Consider the following 21,357-nt stretch of genomic DNA (forward strand, 5'->3'; position numbering starts at 1 on the left):
GAAAACGGGCAGCGTGAATATTTGACGTGAAAACGGGCAGCGTGAATATTTGACGTGAAAACGGGCAGCGTGAATATTTGACGTGAAAACGGGCAGCGTGAATATTTGACGTGAAAACGGGCAGCGTGAATATTTGACGTGAAAACGAGCATAGTAATTATGGGGACGTGAAAATGTTCAGCATAATTATTTCATAAAAGCAAATATTTTATTGTATTGGCCTGACTTTTACGAATAAAAAATTACATTGATACATATCAAAACCTTTTCCAGGAGCTAACCAAGAAATTAAAATTAGAATGTGATAAACTTAAAATAGATAATCGCCTCTTAAATGAGAAAGTCAAAATTCTTGGTAAGCACTTTCAAATTTTTACGAACTCTCTTACGTAACTGATAACCTTACAGAAAATGACGCAAGTATGGATGAAGCTAGTTTACAAAATGAACTGCGAGATACTTTGTTAAAGGAAGCCAATGAACGACAAAGAGCCGATCATCTTCTATTGCAACACGAGCAACTCAAACAAGTTTTTGATAGCATGGATACTAGAAATTCTGAACTGGAAAAGAAGTTTGCCGAGCTGACCAGAGAGGCAGTGGACATCAAAAACAGAGAAAGGATTCTTAAAGAAAAGTTGAATGGTATGTGAAGCTTGGTGTTACGGATGTTAAGCCAAATATCCAGAAACCCCAATTGTACTGTTTACAATTGACGTGAAATTTATAATTGTGGAAAGAAATGAGTGAAGAAACTGGATCTCTGACGTATCTTTTAACTATTCGACTCATTTACAACACACGGCTGAATTAAAGGGACTGTAAAGAAGGCATCGGCAGGTGGGTAAAAATTATTTGAAATACGTCAGAGGCACGTGACTGAGGAGAGGCGTGGTTTAAAGAAGCTTAGTTAGTTTTATTTCGAAAACTACCACTTCATGGAATTGGCGCTGCAATCTCGCGAAAAACAAGGACTAGATGTCCAGTTCTACTCCATGAGGATAGTTTTTGTATCTTTGCATCACGTGATGTCCGTGACGTATTTCTAATAATTTTTACCCACCCGCCGATGCCTTCTTCGCAGTTCCTTTAAACATTAGAATAGAAACATTATGCTGAACTTAAAGGCAATGTATGCTCCTTTGGCGCTTCCAAACATGGATTAACTAACGCTAGGGATAGTTCGTTCCCCCTAAAAGATAAAGCATGCGTATTCCAAACGCCCCCTAGCAGCAACTACTATCCCTAACAGGAAGTTATAAGAAAATTGGACCAAATGTCACGTGCTCTATGACGTCAAAATTGAAATCCTGACTAAATTGGGCGCCGCCATCTTTAAAATCCGCAAAAACCATTTATTTTGCCTAGAGATGGCGCTACATCCACATCCGTTTTGGTCCAATGTGTTGGGGGGATAAGGCAGGAACCAATCAGAACTCATTCTCGAGGGCGGAGCTAAAACTAGTCTTTACCTAGTTTAGCTAGCTAGTCAACTCCAGCCCTCGACTATGGCGGCATCTAGTGGCATTTGTTTGAACTAAAGCACTGCTTTGCTAATTGCTTTAAAGGAGCCTACCCTAAATTTTTGTTTTAAGAACTAGACATGAACTCGAGCAATACCGTCTAGGTCACTTTATTTTTACTAACGAAACGAACTTTAATGAAAGCACAATATTTTAAGCGATGAATGCTTTTCTTCAGATTTGATGACTACAGTACCTATTGTAATTGAAATTCTTGGTACTTGTATTCATATATAAAAATTGTACGCTTATTTCCCTTATTTAAAGTGGTGACTACAAAAAGGCATTATTTTATTTTACATTAGATTGTGTCAGTAATGAAGTGTACAACGCCTTGAACGCAAAAGTGAGCGAGTTAGAATGCAAAGAATTGAGGTTAAGAGAAGATGCTGATCGCTATAAGGCGGCTTTGGAGTCAGCCAAGTATCAAATACAAACAGTTGAAAGGTTCAGGGAAGTTACCGAGAAAGAGCTGGAAATGACAAGGAATTTACTCTTGGATATGCAAGCCTCTAGTGACGAGAAGCTATCATCTGGTAAGTCTTCAACAAGGCGCTGATCATTCTTCATTTGTCGGCTTTAAACACGTAATTGTGGTAATACTGCTATTATCTCGACTTACTCAACTCATTCTAAAAGCACTCGACGCGTCTTAAAAGCAACTCGACGCGTTCTAAAAGCGCTCGGCATAATCAGTGCAATCATCAATATATATAACTAGTGAAATAGATTCATGGTGCAATTGGAACGTACGCTTAGTATACAAAACGGACTCGACGCGTTTTAAACGGAATCGGGTATTCTAAACGAACCTTGTGTGTACTCGTGATGTAAACAGCGTAATCTCTGCGTTCCGCACAGCGTAATTTTCGTACTCATGGTGTAAGCCAAATAATCTTCGCGTACGGATAGATTACATAATCGGTGTACATGCAAATGCAAATTGATAAGCCCTTGGTCTGAATATGGCCGAAAGTGCACAAACACTCTAATAGGCGATTTTCGTTAAATTTAAATATTTTCTACAGGTAATTTGCACAGACAAATCATAGGTTTTCAACTCAATGAAACTAAACTGCAACAAGAACTAAACGCTGTCAAACAAAAATTGGATCAAAGTGAAAAACGGAACCAAAACCTCCAGAAAAAGTATATAGGCCTACTACAAAATTTAATTCCCAAATAGCTTAATTGTATTAATTAATGCAACGTTATTAAACATTAGGTGTGTTGACAAAGAAGACGAAGTGTACAATATTCATAGCCAAGCTAGAAGCAAAATCCAGCTCCTGACTAGAATACTTTACGAACTGCGACGGCAATTTTCATCGTCAATTCCTATTGTTAAACAAGAGGAGTTGATGAAGGAAGTTAAAAATCTCAATAATGAGAGAAATAATTTGCGAAAAGAATTAGAAAGAGTTAAAGAGGAAAATTCCAAGATTGACGAGGATAAAATGAAGCTAAGCGTTAAACTTCAATCTGCTAAGGAGTTGATACAGACACTGAAATCCGGCTCTTCAGTCCCAAAGATTATGGATTGGCATAAAAGGTAAGGGTTTCTCGAGGGGTCCGACATTCCCAAAGAAGCCTACGGGATTAAGCAATTTTGCCAATGATTTCGTGATTTCGAGAAAGTTTTCGTGATTTCGAGAAAGATTTCGTGATTTCGAGAAAGATTTCGAGAAAGATTTCGTGATTTCGAGAAAGATTTCGTGATTTCGCCAAAGATTTCGTGATTTCCTTTTTTATTTAGCCAAAGATTTTTTCTTTGATTTTACGATTTCGCCAAAAATTTCGGCATTTCTTCCTTGATTTCGCGATTTCACCAAAGATTTCGTGATCTCTTCGTTGATTTTGCGATTTCACCAAAGATTTCGTGATCTCTTCGTTGATTTTGCGATTTCACCAAAGATTTCGAAATTTCATCTTTGATTTCGTGATTTTGTCTGAAAGATTTCGCGAGAAGCGTACGGGATTTCGTGTAAATGTCGGAGTGACCCCTCAGGTTTTCTTCTTCTTTTTTTTTCAATTATAAATCCAGGCTCCTTACCAACCCTGCAAATCAATGTGATTAATTTTCAGGATTGAAGTGGTTCAGATGAGAGAAATTCACTCGAAACGACTCGCTGAAAGATATTCCAGTCAAAGTGATGCTTTGAAAGAACTTGTAAATCGATTGGAAGCAAAAATCCTTCGATTGGAAGAACAAAACCTCAGACTAGAGTCTCAACTTAGAGAGCAAGAATTGGAAATTGATGCTAGGAACTTGGACTTTTTAGGAGGGCTCTCTTCAAATCGGCTTCAAAGTGTTTCTACTCGAAGTGAAGCTAGAGAACCTCAAGAAGAAGTTCAAATTGAAGAAAGCCTCAATGGAGATTCAATTCACGAGCAAGAAGCTTTGAATGATCTGCCTTTAGAAGAAGACTCCGTTTTAAGTGAAGCATTAGAATCATCAGTCTCTGCGAGTGAAGTTCGAGCACTTAGAGAGGTACGTTTATTAAAGCAATTAAGCCTTGGTTGTGGTTTAGTTTTAAAAAATGCCACTAGATGTCCCTATTGTCAAGGATCCTGCTAAGCTTTTGATTGGTTCCTGCCTTTGGCAAGGTTAAATTATTGTGTAGATTATTATAGCCAGCATGTTAGGGGCGCCACAGGAGCTTTAATTTTTAAAGGAAAAGCTCAGGTAACAAAACATTATCACTTAAAGAACGGAATTTTGGCTAAATATAAAAGGAAACATATTAAAAAAAAATCAGGGCTGTGCGGGTCCAGATTTTTGGGTGTCAGGTAAACTTCGGGTAATAGAAAATTTACCCGCGGGTGTCGGGTCCAATTTTCAATTACCCGTCGGATCCTCGGGTCCTGCAAAATCCCCAAAATTTGCTTTCGGGTCCAATTCGGGTCTTTGTTTTTCTCACAGTCCAATACACCTAGAAATAAATTCATTAAAATTTACAACGGCCATACGAGTTTCTAAACCGGGCTTTCACGAATGAGGGGTGATCTTATTGGTTCGCTTAGAAATGCGCAGAGGCAGAATTTTAGTGTCAGAATGTTTTCAGCCAATGAAAAAATGTCACCTTTGAGTTTGTATTTCTGTTCACTAGATGGCGCTTGCTTCATTTTCAATTTGCCCCTTAACGGGCGTATATATATGGCCAGCTTGTTTATTTTATTTTTAGGTACTAAAAGCTAGATTTCAAAGCTGAGACATTATCCCGTGGCAGAAGTCCATTAAATTAGCCTAGGCTAATTTAATGGACTTCTGGTAGGGGTAAGAGGTTCGGTTTAGCAGACCCCACAGTAGTCCTCGATTTTAAGACTAAATAAATACCATAAGTTTATCATGCCTCTAAGTACTCATATCGCTTCCACTTCTATGGCAATAGTGTTTGTCTGGCTCCCTTTAATGAAACCCTATACTCTCTCCGTATCATTTATCACCTCAACTTCAATACAAAATTGTACTGCCCACCCTAGCGTTTCTTTTATCCCTTTTAGAATGTTTCAGGACTGAAACCGCCTCTATCTCACGAGAGAGAGGGATTTGGGGTTGCTTAAAGGGATAGTTCCATGTTTAGCCAAGAAGCGCAAATTATTAACGGTTTAATATTGAAAATTACCCGTTAAAACATGAGGAAACACTAAAATTAAAAAAAAAACAACGTTTAAAAAGAGATAATTGGGTTTAAATATTTGAATCTGTAACGGCTAACTTTAAACCGTCCGCCATATTTTACCCGTATCTACGTCGATGCGGTACATAAATTTCATTGGTGCTCTTAGAAACAGTAGGTTTTATTTATAGTATGATACTAAACTACTAAGAGGGAATCTTGTCGTCTGCTACATTGGGAGAAATTAATAAAAAATGTCAAGCTCGGGTTTTATTTTTAGCTTACCCCGTATTTAGCGGCTCAATATTAACAAATAGCTAACCGAATGAAAGGCTACTAATACAATTATCGCGATTAATCCGTTTAGAAAAACACTTAAAAACGAAGTCTTAGGAAACTAGCTCAGAAAGTGTTATGTTTGTAAAACTAAAGTATAGATGGCGCCAGCCTCTCCATAGGAAGGGTCTTTAATCTAGCTCTTTTTATGTTCTCTGACTGAGAAGCCATTATGTTCAAATGATTGTCTAAAATATGGAGGCTACTGCAGTAGGAAAACCCCTAGGATAAGAAGAGAAGAGAAGGAAGGTAGGGGCTTGGCGCAAAATAAGAACGTCAAAATGACGTAAAACACTAGTTCGGCGATATGCCGCTTGGGGATCCACGATCTCTTAAATTTGAACTTCATTTGCGATTAATTAGGTAAAAAATTATAAAATATATTTTAATATGTATATTTTTGAAATCCTTATTTGTTGTTCTATCCAAATGAATAAACCTTATTGACATACAATGCTATGAATATACATGGAAATATCCCTTAAAGTAAAATTCGTTCCCCCCCCCCAATGCCTGCCTATACGAAACGTAAAACTCTCCTTTATTCCACTGGATGATTTTTTTTTTCGTCTCGACCGCTTGGTGGCTGCACCGCGACAAAAATTTCAAAATTTTCTCTCTTCGGATATTAGCGCTATACGAGTTCTGACGTCACAGTAGCCTGCAGAAGATGCCCAGTTGTAACCCGAATTTGTGTACTTAGAGGAATTATAAACTTATGTAAATACTTATTATTTAATAACCAGAGATATTTTTTTAAGCTGTTTGCCCATAGCAACAGCTTTATACGGCGACCCCTGGAAGCAGGCTGGCTTGCTGGCAGGCAGGCAGGCAGGCAAGCAGGCAGGCAGGCAGGCTGGCTGGCTGTTTCGCGTTCGCGTTCATTTTCGTAAATTTAAATTACGCGGCAGATCTTGCCGGAATTTCATTATCCACCGCACTAGCGACATCTAGACTAAATTCGATCATATTTTCGACGAGAAAATGCGGTCTCTCGAAGGTATCGGGTTTCGAACTGAGGTCTACGGTGTGGGATGCGGAGACTCAACGTCTGAGCCACTACGATTGATGTTAAGCTATCGATATTTTTCCTATACTTTTCCACGCCTTGCTTATTGGTATCCCTAATTTGGGGTTTTGTTAAAGACAATATCACACTGCAAACAGCGTTAATATGCCTTGGGGCATATCTTGTTTTTTAATATTTTTCCTTTTATATCTAGAAGAGTCCGTTCTTTTAAGGTACAATAGAATGTTACCTGAACTTTTCCTTTAAGCTTATTTCTCTTTTTGATTAACAATTTATAATTGTTTGTCTGTTTGCGCAGACTGTAGCTAATCTAGAAAGACGTCTTAAAGAAGCTGAAGATGCTTTGAAATCGAGGGAAGAAGCCTTAAATGACTTAATAGCCCGAATGCCAACTAGCCTGAACACAGCGCCTTCATTGCAAACACCGCAGAGCCCCGAAGTTCAACTGGTGGACTATTTCGAAGCGAAACAGAATCTGAGTGTCGCCCAAACTACCATAGATTGTTTGCAGGCTCGCTTGAACCAAAAAGAGGAAAGTATTACGCGTTATCAAGAACTTCTCAATAAACTGAAAGATGATACGGTATCGCAAAAGCTGCATTATGAACGAGAATTGTTGCAACTGCAGAGTAAACTTCAAAGTGCGCAGAGAGATTACGTTCTTTCCAAAACCAAAAGTGCCTCTGATGCTGATGATAAAAAGTTGCTGATGCAGGAACTGAACTCTAGTCTAGTGAGGAATTTTCATGGGTTTTTTTACACTATTTGAAACTAACATAAACTTATAAGATATGTTGCATAAGTTTGTCACTGGTTACAAACTGGAGCTTGTCATGAAGTGACGTAGGTCATAGATTCTCGTTAAGCGACGCCTTGTGAGGCGATGTCAAAGGCTTAGTACAGACTAAATAGGATGATGGACTGCAAAACCGCGTGTAGTCAATTCTCTTGTAGTTCTTGAACTAGCTCTCGGTAATTAAAGCCAAGAGCGGCCTTAAACCATTAAATGTACTGGAATGGAGTGGTTCTTTTAGGGTAACGCCTCTCTAGCGCCATGCCGTGACCAATATTGAAAATGTTTCCACTCAAACCATAACCATTACATGATTTATGAGTCGAAAGGTTTCGGGATTCTCCCGCTAGGAGCGACGACAGACGATGCCAGTAGTAGAACCAAAGAGGGGGAGTAGAAGGCTTGACTGGAGTGTTCTCGCTTTGAAAGTTTACCTTTAAGCTTCCGGTGTGCGCGCGTATCTTTCTCTGCCCTCTTATAGAGTGCTGTCAATAAGAACTATTTGACGTCATTTTACCAGCGGACTTTCTCATCTTGTTTTCAAATCATAGTGTTGCGTCATCTTCCATACAAATGTTTCAGAAACAAACCCTAGACCAAAACAAACCGCGGCCATTACTGTTACCGCTTTTGAGTTATTATGGGTAGAGTTTGCTGCGTAAGTACTTGTCGCAGAAGCAGTAAAAAATATCCTGAGCTTCGCTTTTTTGATATTCCAAGTGTGATTAGTAATCAATGTAATAAAACTAAAATATTGTCCGAAAAAAGACGCGAAGAATGGATAAAGAAGCTAAGCCTTAGCCCAAGCTCTGTTGAAAATCAGAGGGTGTGTTCGGTAACTCTAATGGCCGCCACGACATGGATTAACTAACGCTAGGGATTGTTCGTTAACCCTAAAAGATAAAGTATACATGTTCCAAACGCCCCTTGCAGCAGCTACTTTCCCTAACAGGAAGTTTTAAGAAAATTGGACCAAATATCACGTGTCCTATGACGTCAAATTTAAAATCCTGCCTAAATTGGGCGCCGCCATCTTTAAAATCCGCAAAACCAATTTATGTTGCCTAGAGATGGCGGTATATCAACATCCTTTTGGTCCAATAAATTGGGGGAATGAAGAGGGGAATCAAGGAATAATTCGGAACATGTAGCTGGCGATATTAATACATGGGAAACACTGTTAGTGAACAATCCCCAGCGTTAGTTAATCCATGGCCACGACACCTATTTTGGATCATATTAAGAAATTTTAAAATAGAGATGGCGCTGCAAACCGTGGCAAAAGAATGTTGCCCTAACGTGACGTATTATCAATTCAAAACCAAGGCTTCTGACAGGACTCTATTGGTTGAAATACGGTGAACCGGATATTAGGAGGAAAATATAACAGATAAATAAAAAAGATAAGCGAGAACACCCAAAATGCCTTGCCAAAGCCGCTAGCTTCAACTGAATCAACTCCCCCTCTTTCCACCTTCTTTGGTAGAACGGAGTTTTAGCTTATAATTCCAGTACATCTGTGTTTAATGGTCATAGGCGCGGCTCAAGTGAATGCCCTACAAGGTGACTTTCCTTTCGAGCTCCAGTTTTGGCTTGGCAAAAGCAGGAGGCATTTGTGGGCGGGATTTATACGTGCACTTATAAATCTCGCCACTACCCTTCGCCAAGCCAAACGCTGGGTTCAGGAGGAATGCCAGCTTGTAGGGGATCTACTGAACCCCCGCTTTGCTTTAATCTAAAAAAAAAACACGATCATACATTGTTCAAAGATTACCCTCGTTGCAACTCATTGCCAATTATTTACTTTAACAAGTTTTGTGTATCTTCCTTAGCTTTCGAAAGTAACAGAGCTTGAAGAATCAATGGATATCAATCAGACAAAACTATCGGGTCTCATGAAACAATTAAACGTAGCTCAACAAGAAACAGTTGAGTGGAAAATCAAAGCTAATAATTTAACGAAAAAACTTGAAGAAGAACAGGAGAGGTATACATGTCTTGATTTTAATATTCTTTCAGAGCCTTACATGTACTCTTTATACGTTGTTTTGTTTAGAACTAAGCAAGAGCTGTATTTAAGGCTGCAAGGTGTGGAAGAAGTAAAGAGGCACCAACAGATGGTACAAGTTCTGAATCGAAATTTAGAGGAACAAATTGGCAATCAGCCTGCTCAAGTTATTCAACTGAAACTCATACTGAAAGACCTGAAAAATCAGATTTATGCCAAGGAAAAACAATTGAATGTAAGCTAGTGCTTTTAATATTTCATTTTATAATGTACAGTAGCATGAATCTATATAACTATGAATATACAGCTCTATCATATGCCCCTTCTATCATGTCGATTTGGTTTGGGTGTTACCCTCCTAGCTTTGACGCGTTTTGCGTAGCTCTAATAGCCAATCACGAGACAAGAGGAAGTGACGTTTCGAATTTACACACCCCGGACTCCCCCTCCCTTCTCCCGCTCGTAACACTAGCAGACACGTGACTGATGTCTCCTTTCGCTAAGCCCCGCCCAAACCTTATCGAGAGGTTAGACAGCTAAACGCAGCTGTATATTCATAGTTATATAGATTCATGACAGTAGTCATACGCTTCATATAAACGACGTGGGTTTGCACTCTTAATGAAAGGTGACATGGGTATATGTGAACCTTTATGAGGTCGGTCTCTATGAGTCTCCAGACTTGAAATGGTGGCCGCTCGCTGTACACCGATTACTTAATTTGGGAATAAAAGCGATATAACGCCAAGATTAAGGCGTGATTATGTCCAGAGTACGCCGAGAATAAGGCGAGATTCAATGAGATAAAATATATGTATTAAACCTAGAGTTACAATTCAAATCGTCTTATCGCGAAACACATTGTTTTTATCAAGCAAAACATGACAGCGCCATCTGTGAGCAGCCTCAAGCGGAACTAATTACAACTTTTACTAGCTGCTTATTTGCAATCAGAAACATCGTTATGATTTTTATTTCATCTATTTATTAGATTAAAAAGGACTAGAGTTTTTATCATTTAACTCGCGTATTTTATTTAACACGTTTAAAAATCAATCTTGACAACTTGTTACGCAGATAATAGTAGCAGACGGTAATAAAAAAGTCCTTCAAGTGATTAATAGGTGGCGCCACCCGTATTTGATAAATATTCATGCTCGACAAAAAGTGTATCGCGAAACGTCGATCTCGAGATCCCACGTTGTGATTCTAGGTTTAATACATATATTCTATCTCATTGGCGAGATTACGCCGAAAATATTTCGAGATTACGTTGGGAATAAGGCGAGATTATGGCGCGATTATTTCGAGGTTACGCCAAGATTGTGGCGCGATTATTTCGAGATTACGCCAAGAATATAGGGTGAGATTACCGTAAGGTAATTCAATATTCAAGCAACGTGTACAGTAATTGTACAGAACGGCGATCCTACCGGAGCCTCCGGGATGAACTAGGCCCATGCATGTCAAATTTTAAGTGGGGAGATATCCAGTTTGTTAGAAAAAATATTTTCACCATAGATGGCGCTTATTTTTCCGTTGTGACAGGGGTCTTCCCTAAATTATCGTTGATATTTTAGGGGTCAGTCATAAAATTTTTATGATAGAGAAAAGTTTCATCCTAAAATTAACGTAAATGTTTTTGGGGCTATAGGGACCCTTACGAAAATAATGGGTCTTCATTTAGGAGCAGTTTAGACCAATTGCTTTTTTCACGTTGTTAAGAGGTTTAAGACCTCTTCTAGACATCTAGAATACTTCTATTTGAGGTCTTTTAGAAGTATTCTAGACGTCTAGAAGAGGTCTTAAACCTCTTAATAATTTGCACCTGCGCGAAACCATTTTTAGTCTGATTTTAAGATGGTCTACAGACCTCTGTTTAGAATAGCCCTATACAACGTCTGTTAAAAGTATGGTTAGAAGATGTCCCTGAGAGGTCTGATTGGAAAGTGCTCTATAGAAGTCTGAATATTAGATGCTCTGTAGAAGTCTGAATAGATGATGCTCAGCAGAAGTCTGAATAGAAGATGCTCTGTAGAAGTCTGAATAGAAGATGCTCTGTAGAAGTCTGAATAGAAGATGTTCTCGAGAAGTCTGAATAGAAGATGTTCTCGAGAAGTCTGAATGGAAGATGTTCTCGAGAAGCCTGAATGGAAGATGCTCTCGAGAAGCCTGAATGGAAGATGCTCTCGAGAAGCCTGATTGGAAGATGTTCTCGAGAAGACTGAATGGAAGATGTTCTCGAGAAGACTGAATGGAAGATGTTCTCGAGAAGTCTGAATGGAAGATGTTCTCGAGAAGTCTGAATGGAAGATGTTCTCGAGAAGCCTGAATGGAAGATGCTCTCTGTAACGATAAGATATACCAGATGTCGCTAGTGATACCCCTCAGCAATATATATATGTAGGCTACTCTCTAGCGAGACGCAGAGAGAACCGGGACAGTGACGAAATAAAACGTAGTTATTCATGTTTACATCCGTAGTAGTAATTTCTAAACAACGTTAACTAATAGTACGTTAAACTAATGATAACGACACAGTAACACAGTTTAGTAAACAAGAAAACATTACATGGTGCCAGAATTTTCGACATCACGTTTTTTTCGAGGAGAACGAGAGTAGTAAGCCTCGGTCAAGGTGCGTAATAGCAAAACCAAACTAAAACTAAAAAAACAATATGGCGGAACACGTGAAGTCACCCCCGGAACTTCGTTTGCGGTCTGGAAATGCACAACACGCATGGAAAGTTTTTCTGCAACGTTTTGAATTGTACGAAATGGCAACAGAACCAGCAGCAGCAAGATCAGATAAGCAAAAACTTTCCCTATTTTTAACTATCGCGGGTCAGGAAGCTATCGATGTGTATAACACTTTCACATTCGCTGCACCAACGGATAGAACTTATGACAATGTTGTCGCGCTGTTTAAAGATTATTGCACGCCAAAAGGCAATGAAGCCCATGATCGCTACGTCTTTCGATGTCGTTTACAAATGGAACACGAGTCGATAGAACAATATGTCGTTGCATTACGGCTATTAGCACAGTCATGCAATTATCAAGCACAAGAGGACTCAATCATACGAGATCAAATTCTTGCGGGCATAAGAGATGTCAGGGTGCGTAAACAGTTATTGGCAGAGACCGATTTAACGTATAAGAAAGCCATGGCGATATGCCAAGCAGCGGAAACACTTCAGAAGCAAATGAAATCCTTCGAGGAACAAGAATCATCTTCGGCAGACAACCAGCAAATTGATTTTGTTCACAAAACTACGGCAAAGAAACAAGGGAAACGAAGCCAATTTGACACTAGGAAGGCCCCTAATCAAGGGAAAAATACCACAGCGTGTCCCCCTGCCAAACCACAGGGTAAGGGCTTCATAAAGAATTGCTTTCGTTGTTTGGGAAGTCACGAGCGACGCAAGTGTCCTGCGTATAACCAGGAATGCCTACTTTGCCACGGGAGGAATCATTTTGCTAAAGCCTGCAAAAGCAACAGTAAAGGAAAGATACATGACGTAAGGGAAGATGAAGAAAACGACTTTATTATCGGTACGGCAGTCGAAGAACAAGAGACCGTTACCAAGATTTCAAGGTCACGCGACTGGATGGAGGAAATGTCACTGCAAAATCTCCCGGTCACATTCAAAATCGATACGGGTGCGCAAACGAACTTACTGCCAGTCAACCTGTTCAATCAACTGAAACCAAAGCCAGAGCTAGTTGCACGGAAGGCAAATTTAACTGCGTATAGAGGATCCCAAATCAACTCATTAGGATCGTTTGAGGCAAATGTCAAGTACAAAGACTTTACCATCAAAACGAGTTTTGTCTTAGTCGACGCACACTTAGTACCACTCTTAGGGCTAAGTACTTCAGAAGAGTTTGGTTTGGTGAATCGAGTCAGTACTGCAGCGGTTACGTTAGAAGACGAACAGGAAGATTTCAGAAAGACAATACTAAAGGAATTCCCTAAGGTCTTTTCAGGAATTGGTTGTTTAGCCACGTCATGCAACATAAAACTAGAAGCCAACGCTGTACCAGTAGTGGTACCACCACGAAGAGTACCGTTTGCTCTGAAGGAAGGCCTTAAACAGGAGCTACAGCGTTTGGAAAACCTGGGCATTATCAGGAAAGTAGATGAACCTACTAGTTGGGTTAGTCCCCTAGTCATAGTTGAAAAGAAAGACAAAACAACAGACAATGGTCAGGGAAAGCGGCAATACCCTAAACTTAGATTGTGTCTTGACCCACAAGTACTGAATCAAAACATCAGGCGAGAACATTATCAAATCCCGACAAAGGAGGAAATTCAAGCCGAATTGGCAGGTGCTGGCTATTTTTCAAAGCTCGATGCGGCATCGGGATTTTACCAAATTCCGTTGGACGACGACAGCCAGTTGTTAACAACATTTAACACGCCTTACGGTCGATACTGTTTCCGACGATTACCATTTGGAATATCGTCCGCACCGGAAATATTTTACAAAGTATTTAGTCAAATTTTTGATAGTGTCAAGAGAGCTCGCCCAATTCATGACGATGTTTTGGTCTGGGGTTTAACATTGGAGGATCATGACAAGCAGTTACGTGCAGCGCTCAAGCGGCTGGAACAAGCAAATGCAACCTTAAATCCGGCTAAATGCGTTTTCCGTGCTACGGAATTACGATATATGGGAGAGATTATCTCAAAGGAAGGAATGAGGCCAGACCCCAGCAAAGTAGCGGCTGTGATGCACATGCCGACACCACAAACAAAGGCTGAAGTTCAAAGAGCTTTAGGTCTCGTCAACTTCGTGGGAAAGTATATCCCAAACCTCTCATCAAACACAAGGTATCTACGCACGCTGCTCAAGGACGACACTGATCCACAGAAGCTGCCTCAGCACGACAAGGAATGGCAGTATATCAAGGATACACTAACAAGTAGTCCCGTTTTGACCTTCTACGACCCAAGTCTCCCTACGAAACTGTCTACGGATGCATCGAACAGTGGCTTGGGATCTGTACTACTGCAGCAAAACAAGGAGGGACATTGGAAACCGGTTGCATACGCTTCTCGAGCCCTCACAGATGCCGAGACGCGTTATGCGCAGATTGAGAAAGAGTGCCTTGGTCTTGTTTATGCCTGTCAAAAATTTCACACATACGTGTACGGCAAAACCTTTGTTTTAGAAACAGATCATAAACCACTGATAACAATGGGTAAACGAGTTTTGGCGGAAGTCCCACCTCGACTCCAAAGACTGTTTCTCAAGTTAGCCAGGTACCAAAATACCATGGTGTACAAGCCGGGAAAGGACTTGGTAGTGGCCGACGCATTATCTAGAGCCAGTTTACCTATCACGAAGGAGGAACATGAGCTGTGCGAGGAAACAAGTGAAGAGTTGCAAGTACATATCAACTCAATCGTGCGATCACTGCCAGTCAGCGAAAATATGCTTCAGGAAATACAAGAAGCAACCCGACTTGATCCAGTTTTGCAAAAGGTCATGGAACAAATTCGAAACGGATGGGTAGATACGGACAGACTAACGTCAACGTACGCTCCAATGAGATCCGAACTAACAGAAGCCAATGGCATAGTGCTGAAAGGTACAAGAATTGTCATACCCAAATCGCTACGAGGGCGTATTCTGGAACTCATACATGATGGACACATGGGGATCGAAAAATGCAGACGTCGCGCACGACAGGCGCTGTATTGGCCAAATTTAAACAGGGATATTGACAATGCTTGCAAGAGTTGCCCCACCTGCAACAAGTTTCAATATACACAGACGCAAGAGCCGTTACTAATGCGCCCCACCCCAGCCAATCCATGGGAACGGGTGGGAACAGATATATTCCATTGTAACAATAAGGATTATCTTGTGGTCATCGATGCCTACTCCAACTACTTGGAGGTAGAAGAACTTAAATCCCTGAGCGCTCCTGCTGTGATCAAGACCATGAAGAAGATTTTTGGAAGACACGGCATTCCATTGGAGGTATTGTCCGACAACGTTCCCTACGGGTCTTCAGAGTTCGCAGAGTTTTCAAGAACGTATGGTTTCAGACATACCACGTCGAGTCCGAAGTACCCCCAGTCCAACGGCTTGGCCGAAAAGGGTGTGCAGATCGCGAAGCGATTGTTAAAAAAGTCCCTGGATTCCGGTCAAGACTACGACCTGGCTCTGCTAAGTTTTCGAACAACCCCCCAGGAACATGGACACTCGCCTGCCGAGTTGTTGATGGGTCGATCGTTGCGAACGCGGCTACCTGAGTACAAACCTCACGCTACAGGAATCGCGATAAGGAAACAGACTCAAGCCATAAAAGGCAAAGAACACTCTAAGCTGAAGAAAGGGATGGCGGTTCGCATTCGCAATCAGCAAGGCGTTTGGAATAGGGCTGCGGTTGTAGTCAAGGAAACCGCGCCAAGGTCCTATATCGTCGAAATGGAAGACGGTACTACGCTTCGTCGAAACAGAAGGCAGCTACGGCACGTTATCGAGCAACCATCTCCAAAACGGGTTAGCCAAACACCACTGAGACCACAGATGATAGCAACCCCGAAGTCGCCAGTCAGAGTTGCACCTACGCCAGTTCAAACAACTCCTACAAGATCTCAAGAAGTTCCTATACGTTATCAAGAAACTCCGACACCGGTAGTTCCGGATGCTACACCCCAAGCTAACGTAACGGTACAATCATCGCCACTGGAAGACGCACAAGTCGGAAGAACGAACGGCGACACTTCACGGACACATGACACCCTAACGCCAGGGTCAAAGAGTATTAGGCGGTCTACCAGACAAGTCAGACCACCGAAAAGACTGAACCTTTAACTTTCAATTCAATTTAACTGTCTAGCCACTGGAGTAACAATATAGTACAAAAGTATTAAAACTAAAGATAAATAATTTAACGTGTTCTAAACCAAAATTTAATAATATAGCAAAGGTTGTGTAACTTAAATCTAAACTGGCATTTGATAAATGTAAAAAAAAAAAAAAAATAATCCTAGGTTAAATGATTATCTGAGGGGAAAGATGTAACGATAAGATATACCAGATGTCGCTAGTGATACCCCTCAGCAATATATATATGTAGGCTACTCTCTAGCGAGACGCAGAGAGAACCGGGACAGTGACGAAATAAAACGTAGTTATTCATGTTTACATCCGTAGTAGTAATTTCTAAACAACGTTAACTAATAGTACGTTAAACTAATGATAACGACACAGTAACACAGTTTAGTAAACAAGAAAACATTACACTCTCGAGAAGCCTGAATGGAAGATGCTCTCGAGAAGCCTGATTGGTAGATGTTCTCGAGAAGACTGAATGGAAGATGTTCTCGAGAAGACTGAATGGAAGATGTTCTCGAGAAGACTGAATGGAAGATGTTCTCGAGAAGCCTGAATGGAAGATGTTCTCGAGAAGCCTGAATGGAAGATGTTCTCGAGAAGACTGAATGGAAGATGTTCTCGAGAAGACTGAATGGAAGATGTTCTCGAGAAGACTGAATGGAAGATGTTCTCGAGAAGCCTGAATGGAAGATGTTCTCGAGAAGCCTGAATGGAAGATGCTCTCGAGAAGCCTGAATGGAAGATGCTCTCGAGAAGCCTGATTGGAAGATGCTCTCGAGAAGCCTGATTGGAAGATGCTCTCGAGACGTCTGATTAGAGGATAAATTCAAGTCGTCCGATGTTTAGGAGAAATTCGGGCTGAGTCACGCAATAAACGTATATAATATTTTTTCAATCATCACAATAAGTTTAAGCATTTTAGGTATTTTTATTTAAATGATGTCTTCAATGTCACTCCCACTTTGTTGCTCAACGGCGACGGACTTGCCTTTCCCAATAGATTCTTCATTTGAATCATCTGCTCTGCTGCATGGCTACAATAATCGGAATTATTTCACTATCATTTAAAACTTAGAACACCATAGAAGAATAAATCTTTTTTTAGATTTACCATTTTTCGTTGTTTATAGTCTCAATTAAGTTGGCCATTTCAGATATTTCAGGCGTCGTTGGTAAAATCTATAAATATTTACATGCCACGAATAGAATATTAAGTATACTTTTCCCTGCTTACTATTAAAACAGCATACCATATTTACTTGGTACAATTTAGTCAAACGATGCAGGTTTAGTATGAAAATTAATCCGATGATACATGACAGATCTTTTAAAAACGGGAATATGGAAGCGCGAAAAAACCGTTATGTACATAACCGGCAGGCTCTCACCCGACTGTGGCTCGATGCTCGAACATTCATTTCCCGCCTTTTTATTATACTTCCACGCATGCGTCAGGCTGTTTCTAGGCTAGAAACCTCTTATTTTTAGACCTTCTCACGCTTTCATGTTTTTTCCTTTAACCTTCTACAGTATGCATGTTCATTTCCCGCCTTTTTATTATACTTCCACGCATGCGTCAGGCTGTTTCTAGGCTAGAAACCTCTTATTTTTAGACCTCACGCTTTCATGTTTTTTCCTTTGACCTATCTACAGTCTGCATGTTCATTTCCCGCCTTTTTCTTACACAACCTGGCTGGATCTAGGCTAAAAACCTCTTATTTTTGGAACTTAAGCAAAAAGTCTCAAGCTTTAATTTCTAGACCTACAGTCTGCCCTTTTAAAGGTACTTATTTTAGACCTTTTAAACTGTTCGAACGGAAAACTTATACGAGTTTAACGCTGCTAAGAATGAAAAGACATAACTGTTTCATTGCATACCAAAATAGCGACGGTGGCTTAGATTAAGGATAAATTATTTCTTTATTAAACACGAACCCCCCCCTTCAACCGAACCCCAGAATATTTTTCTATTGTTAAGAAACTGATAGTTGATGATTGCTTTACAACGGAGACCTAGCCTTCTTAAATCGACATCCCATAAAAATGGTTGTTTACACTAGAAATGATGGCACAGAAATAATTTCTGTCAATAATATTAATTCGCATCAGACTTCTGTTTGGGTTTGGGATGATATTTTTCTAAATGACATTGTTAACGTGTTGGAATATGACAAGATCCAGAATAAACATAGACGTCTGAAAATGTAGATCATGATTTTCTGCGTCTATAACGACTTGCAGCTTACGACGTTATCCTTAACCCTGAGCATAAGCGTCTATAAGACTGCTTAAACATCTTAATATTAGACCGGACTGAAAAACGTACCTCTTGGAAAGAGGTAGAATTAAAACCTCTAAGTTGGTCTACAAGGGCAACAGATTTTAGGTGTCTTCTTTAACCCTGAACATAGGCGTCTTTAAGACGTCTTAAATATCTTAATGTTAGACCGGACTGAAGAACCTCTTGGAAAGAGGAAGAATGAAAGTCTCAAAGTGGTCTACAAGAGCAACAGAATTTAGATGTCATCCTTAACCATGAAAATAGGCGTCCTTAAGACGTCTTAAACATCTTATCTTAGACTGGACTGAAGAAACTCTTCAAGAGAGGAAAAAAGTAGGACCTCTATGTTGGTCTACAAGAGCAACAGAATTTAGATGTCATCCTTAACCATGAAAATAGGCGTCTTTAAGACTTCTTTAAACATCTTAATGTTAGACCGGACTGAAGAACCTCTTCAAAAGAGGAAAAAAGTACGACCTCTATGTTGGTCTATAAGGGCAACCGTTTTTAGATGTCATCTTTAACCCTGAACATAGGCGTCCTTAAGGCGTCTAAACATCTTAATGTTAGACCGGACTGAAGAACCTCTTCGAAAGAGGAAAAAGTAGTAGTCTATGTTGGTCTACAAGGGCAACCGTTTTTAGATGTCATCTTTAACCCTGAACATAGGCGTTTTTAAGGCGTCTAAACATCTTAATGTTAGACCGGACTGAAGAGCCTCTTGGAAAGAGGAAGAATGAAGACCTCTAAGTTGGTATATAAGGGCAACCGATTTTAGATGTCATCTTTAACCCTGAACATAGGCGTCTTTAAAACGTCTAAACATCTTAATGTTAGACCGGACTGAAGAACATCTTGGAAAGAGGAAGAATTAAGACCTCTAAGTTGGTCTACATGGGCAACCAATTTTAGATGTCATCTTTAACCCTGAACATGGGCGTCTTTAAGACGTCTTAAGCATCTTAATGTTAGACTGGACTAAAGAACCTCTTGGAAAAAGGAAAAAGTAGGACCTTTATGTTGGTCTGTAATTTAGGGAATCCAGAATTGCTCTTGGCTAGACCGTGCAAAGACGTATCATAAGCCTAAAATGGATCTTAAGTTAGACCATCTTAAAACTAAAGCTAAATATTGGTCTTATAATAGCCTAAAATAAACCTTCGATCATCCCTATTTTTAACTTAGTATAATCAAGAACAAAATCAGACTTCTTTTAGTGTTTAAAGTGCAAGAATAGACCATGTTTAGACCGATTTATTTTCGTAAGGGGAGAGGGCGTTTGTCAGGGAGGGAAAGAACATTCGACGTCATTTTATACCTCTACTTAGGGGAGCGTTTGTAGGCGCGATACTGAAATTCCCCCGTTAGGGGGATGGAATCGCGGTAAGAGATATAAGCCTATGACGTGGCAAGAATGGGTTTGCCCTCTCCCTATTCACTTTTTACTGAATCTTTCGGTTAGATGGTATTGATGACAACAAAATAAATTAATTCAATTATAATAATTCAGTAAGAGTTATAAAAACGTATACTTACAATCCGCGACCTTGGCCCAAATACTTAAGCAGTCGACAGGGTCACGGGGTTGAACTTTGTTTATTTTATCGGTCGTATCAGCGCCCCCAAACGGTAAAACACGGCGAACTAAATTAGTTAAAAAAATATTCTTGCTTCGCCACACGCATGGGCCTAGTTCATCCCGGAGGCTCCGATCCTACGCTATGAAGGGCCCTCGAAGGTTAATTCGAGGGTTGATTTTCAAAGTGTGTCACTTATATCAAGACGATAGTTAAAAATACCCTATTAAGAATGAAAAATACCATAACTAAATCAAAATCATAAATACAAAAGTGCTTTTGATTTTGCTTAATATCCCAGGAACTAATCAACGCAATTGGGAAATTGAGATCTGAAATGCAGTATATGAGAAGGACATCAATTAAACAGGCGGATACACACGAATCTCCAAGTCAGCCTGATAGATCAATACAATCAATTAATCAAGTACAATTTGACAAGCCGGAAACTGTCGCTAAAATTGAGACAAAAGATAAAGAAACTCAAACTTCAACTGATTTAAAATATAAAGAACATCAGGTTAAAGTTCAATTCATTGATTACAAGTGTACTCGTTGTAACATAAGTTTGACACTGGTTGCTGAGAGCTTGTCGTAGGTGAAACGTCATAGATTCTCATAAAGCAACGCCTGGTGAGACATTACTGGGCCTTAGTATCGACTAATTAGGGTAGAGGATTGCAAAACCGCGTGTAGTCAATTACCAAGTCGTTCTAGAACTAGCCGAATTAGGGCTGTATAGGAAGTGTCATACTTATGGAACATATCTCATAAACTTATGGAGTGGCTATAATGATCACTTATAACTTCAGGATAAAATCCACAATTTGGAAAAAGTGCGAGAAAATTTGAAAAAGCAGATAAATTCAAGGGATGAAAGGATAAGTGAACTTACTGTTGAACTGGATGCATTACGGATGAACTCGGTTTAGTATATTTTTAATCGACGAAGTACAACGTCGAATACGCCTCTGAAAATAGTCCCAGCAGTGTCAAAGCCCTTGCTAGAGGGGTGGAGTTGACAAGCCCGCTAAGCCTGGTAAAGGTTAATTTTAGGTTCATTCTAATAGGGACTTGGCAATTAGGGCTTAACTCCGCCCCCAGCGCCATTATGGTATTATTTTTACAGAATGAAAGCTATATAAGCCCCTCCTCCTGGTGTGTTTTTTAGTACTAGTGGAAGGTAGCCTGACGTTTCATGACGTAGTAATGCCAAGTCCCTATTGGTTAATGCTTTTGGCAGGATAAATTTGGTTTATTAAAGACTAGCTGTTACCCGTGCAATAAGAACTACCACCAAAATGATATAAAGAATAGGTAGATTTTACTGAT

General features: G+C 40.0%; 1 protein-coding gene across 1 annotated transcript; it reads left to right on the forward strand.

Moving 5' to 3' along the window:
* The first annotated feature begins 6,313 nt into the window (after positions 1-6,313).
* On the forward strand, positions 6,314-20,957 carry LOC149681549 (centrosomal protein of 290 kDa-like). The gene is made up of 6 exons (XM_089834188.1): positions 6,314-6,721; positions 6,808-7,242; positions 9,135-9,289; positions 9,359-9,545; positions 20,327-20,545; positions 20,838-20,957. Exons 2-6 carry the CDS (start codon positions 6,895-6,897, stop codon positions 20,955-20,957), a joined length of 1,029 nt encoding a protein of 342 aa, XP_089690314.1. The 5' UTR covers positions 6,314-6,721; positions 6,808-6,894.
* Positions 20,958-21,357: the final 400 nt, after the last annotated feature.

Source organism: Phalangium opilio, unplaced genomic scaffold (genome assembly GCF_054372755.1).
Source record: "Phalangium opilio isolate 3A_F unplaced genomic scaffold, DU_Popi_V2 ptg000038l_1, whole genome shotgun sequence".
NCBI lineage: Eukaryota > Metazoa > Arthropoda > Arachnida > Opiliones > Phalangiidae > Phalangium > Phalangium opilio.

Excerpts from the sequence above, each read along its gene's own strand:
- LOC149681549 (XM_089834188.1), top strand. The coding sequence starts at position 6,895 with ATGCCAACTAGCCTGAACACAGCGCCTTCATTGCAAACACCGCAGAGC. Across the intron at positions 7,243-9,134 it reads AGGAACTGAACTCTAGTCTA|CTTTCGAAAGTAACAGAGCT; the intron begins GTGAGGAATTTT and ends TATCTTCCTTAG. Across the intron at positions 9,290-9,358 it reads CTTGAAGAAGAACAGGAGAG|AACTAAGCAAGAGCTGTATT; the intron begins GTATACATGTCT and ends TGTTTTGTTTAG.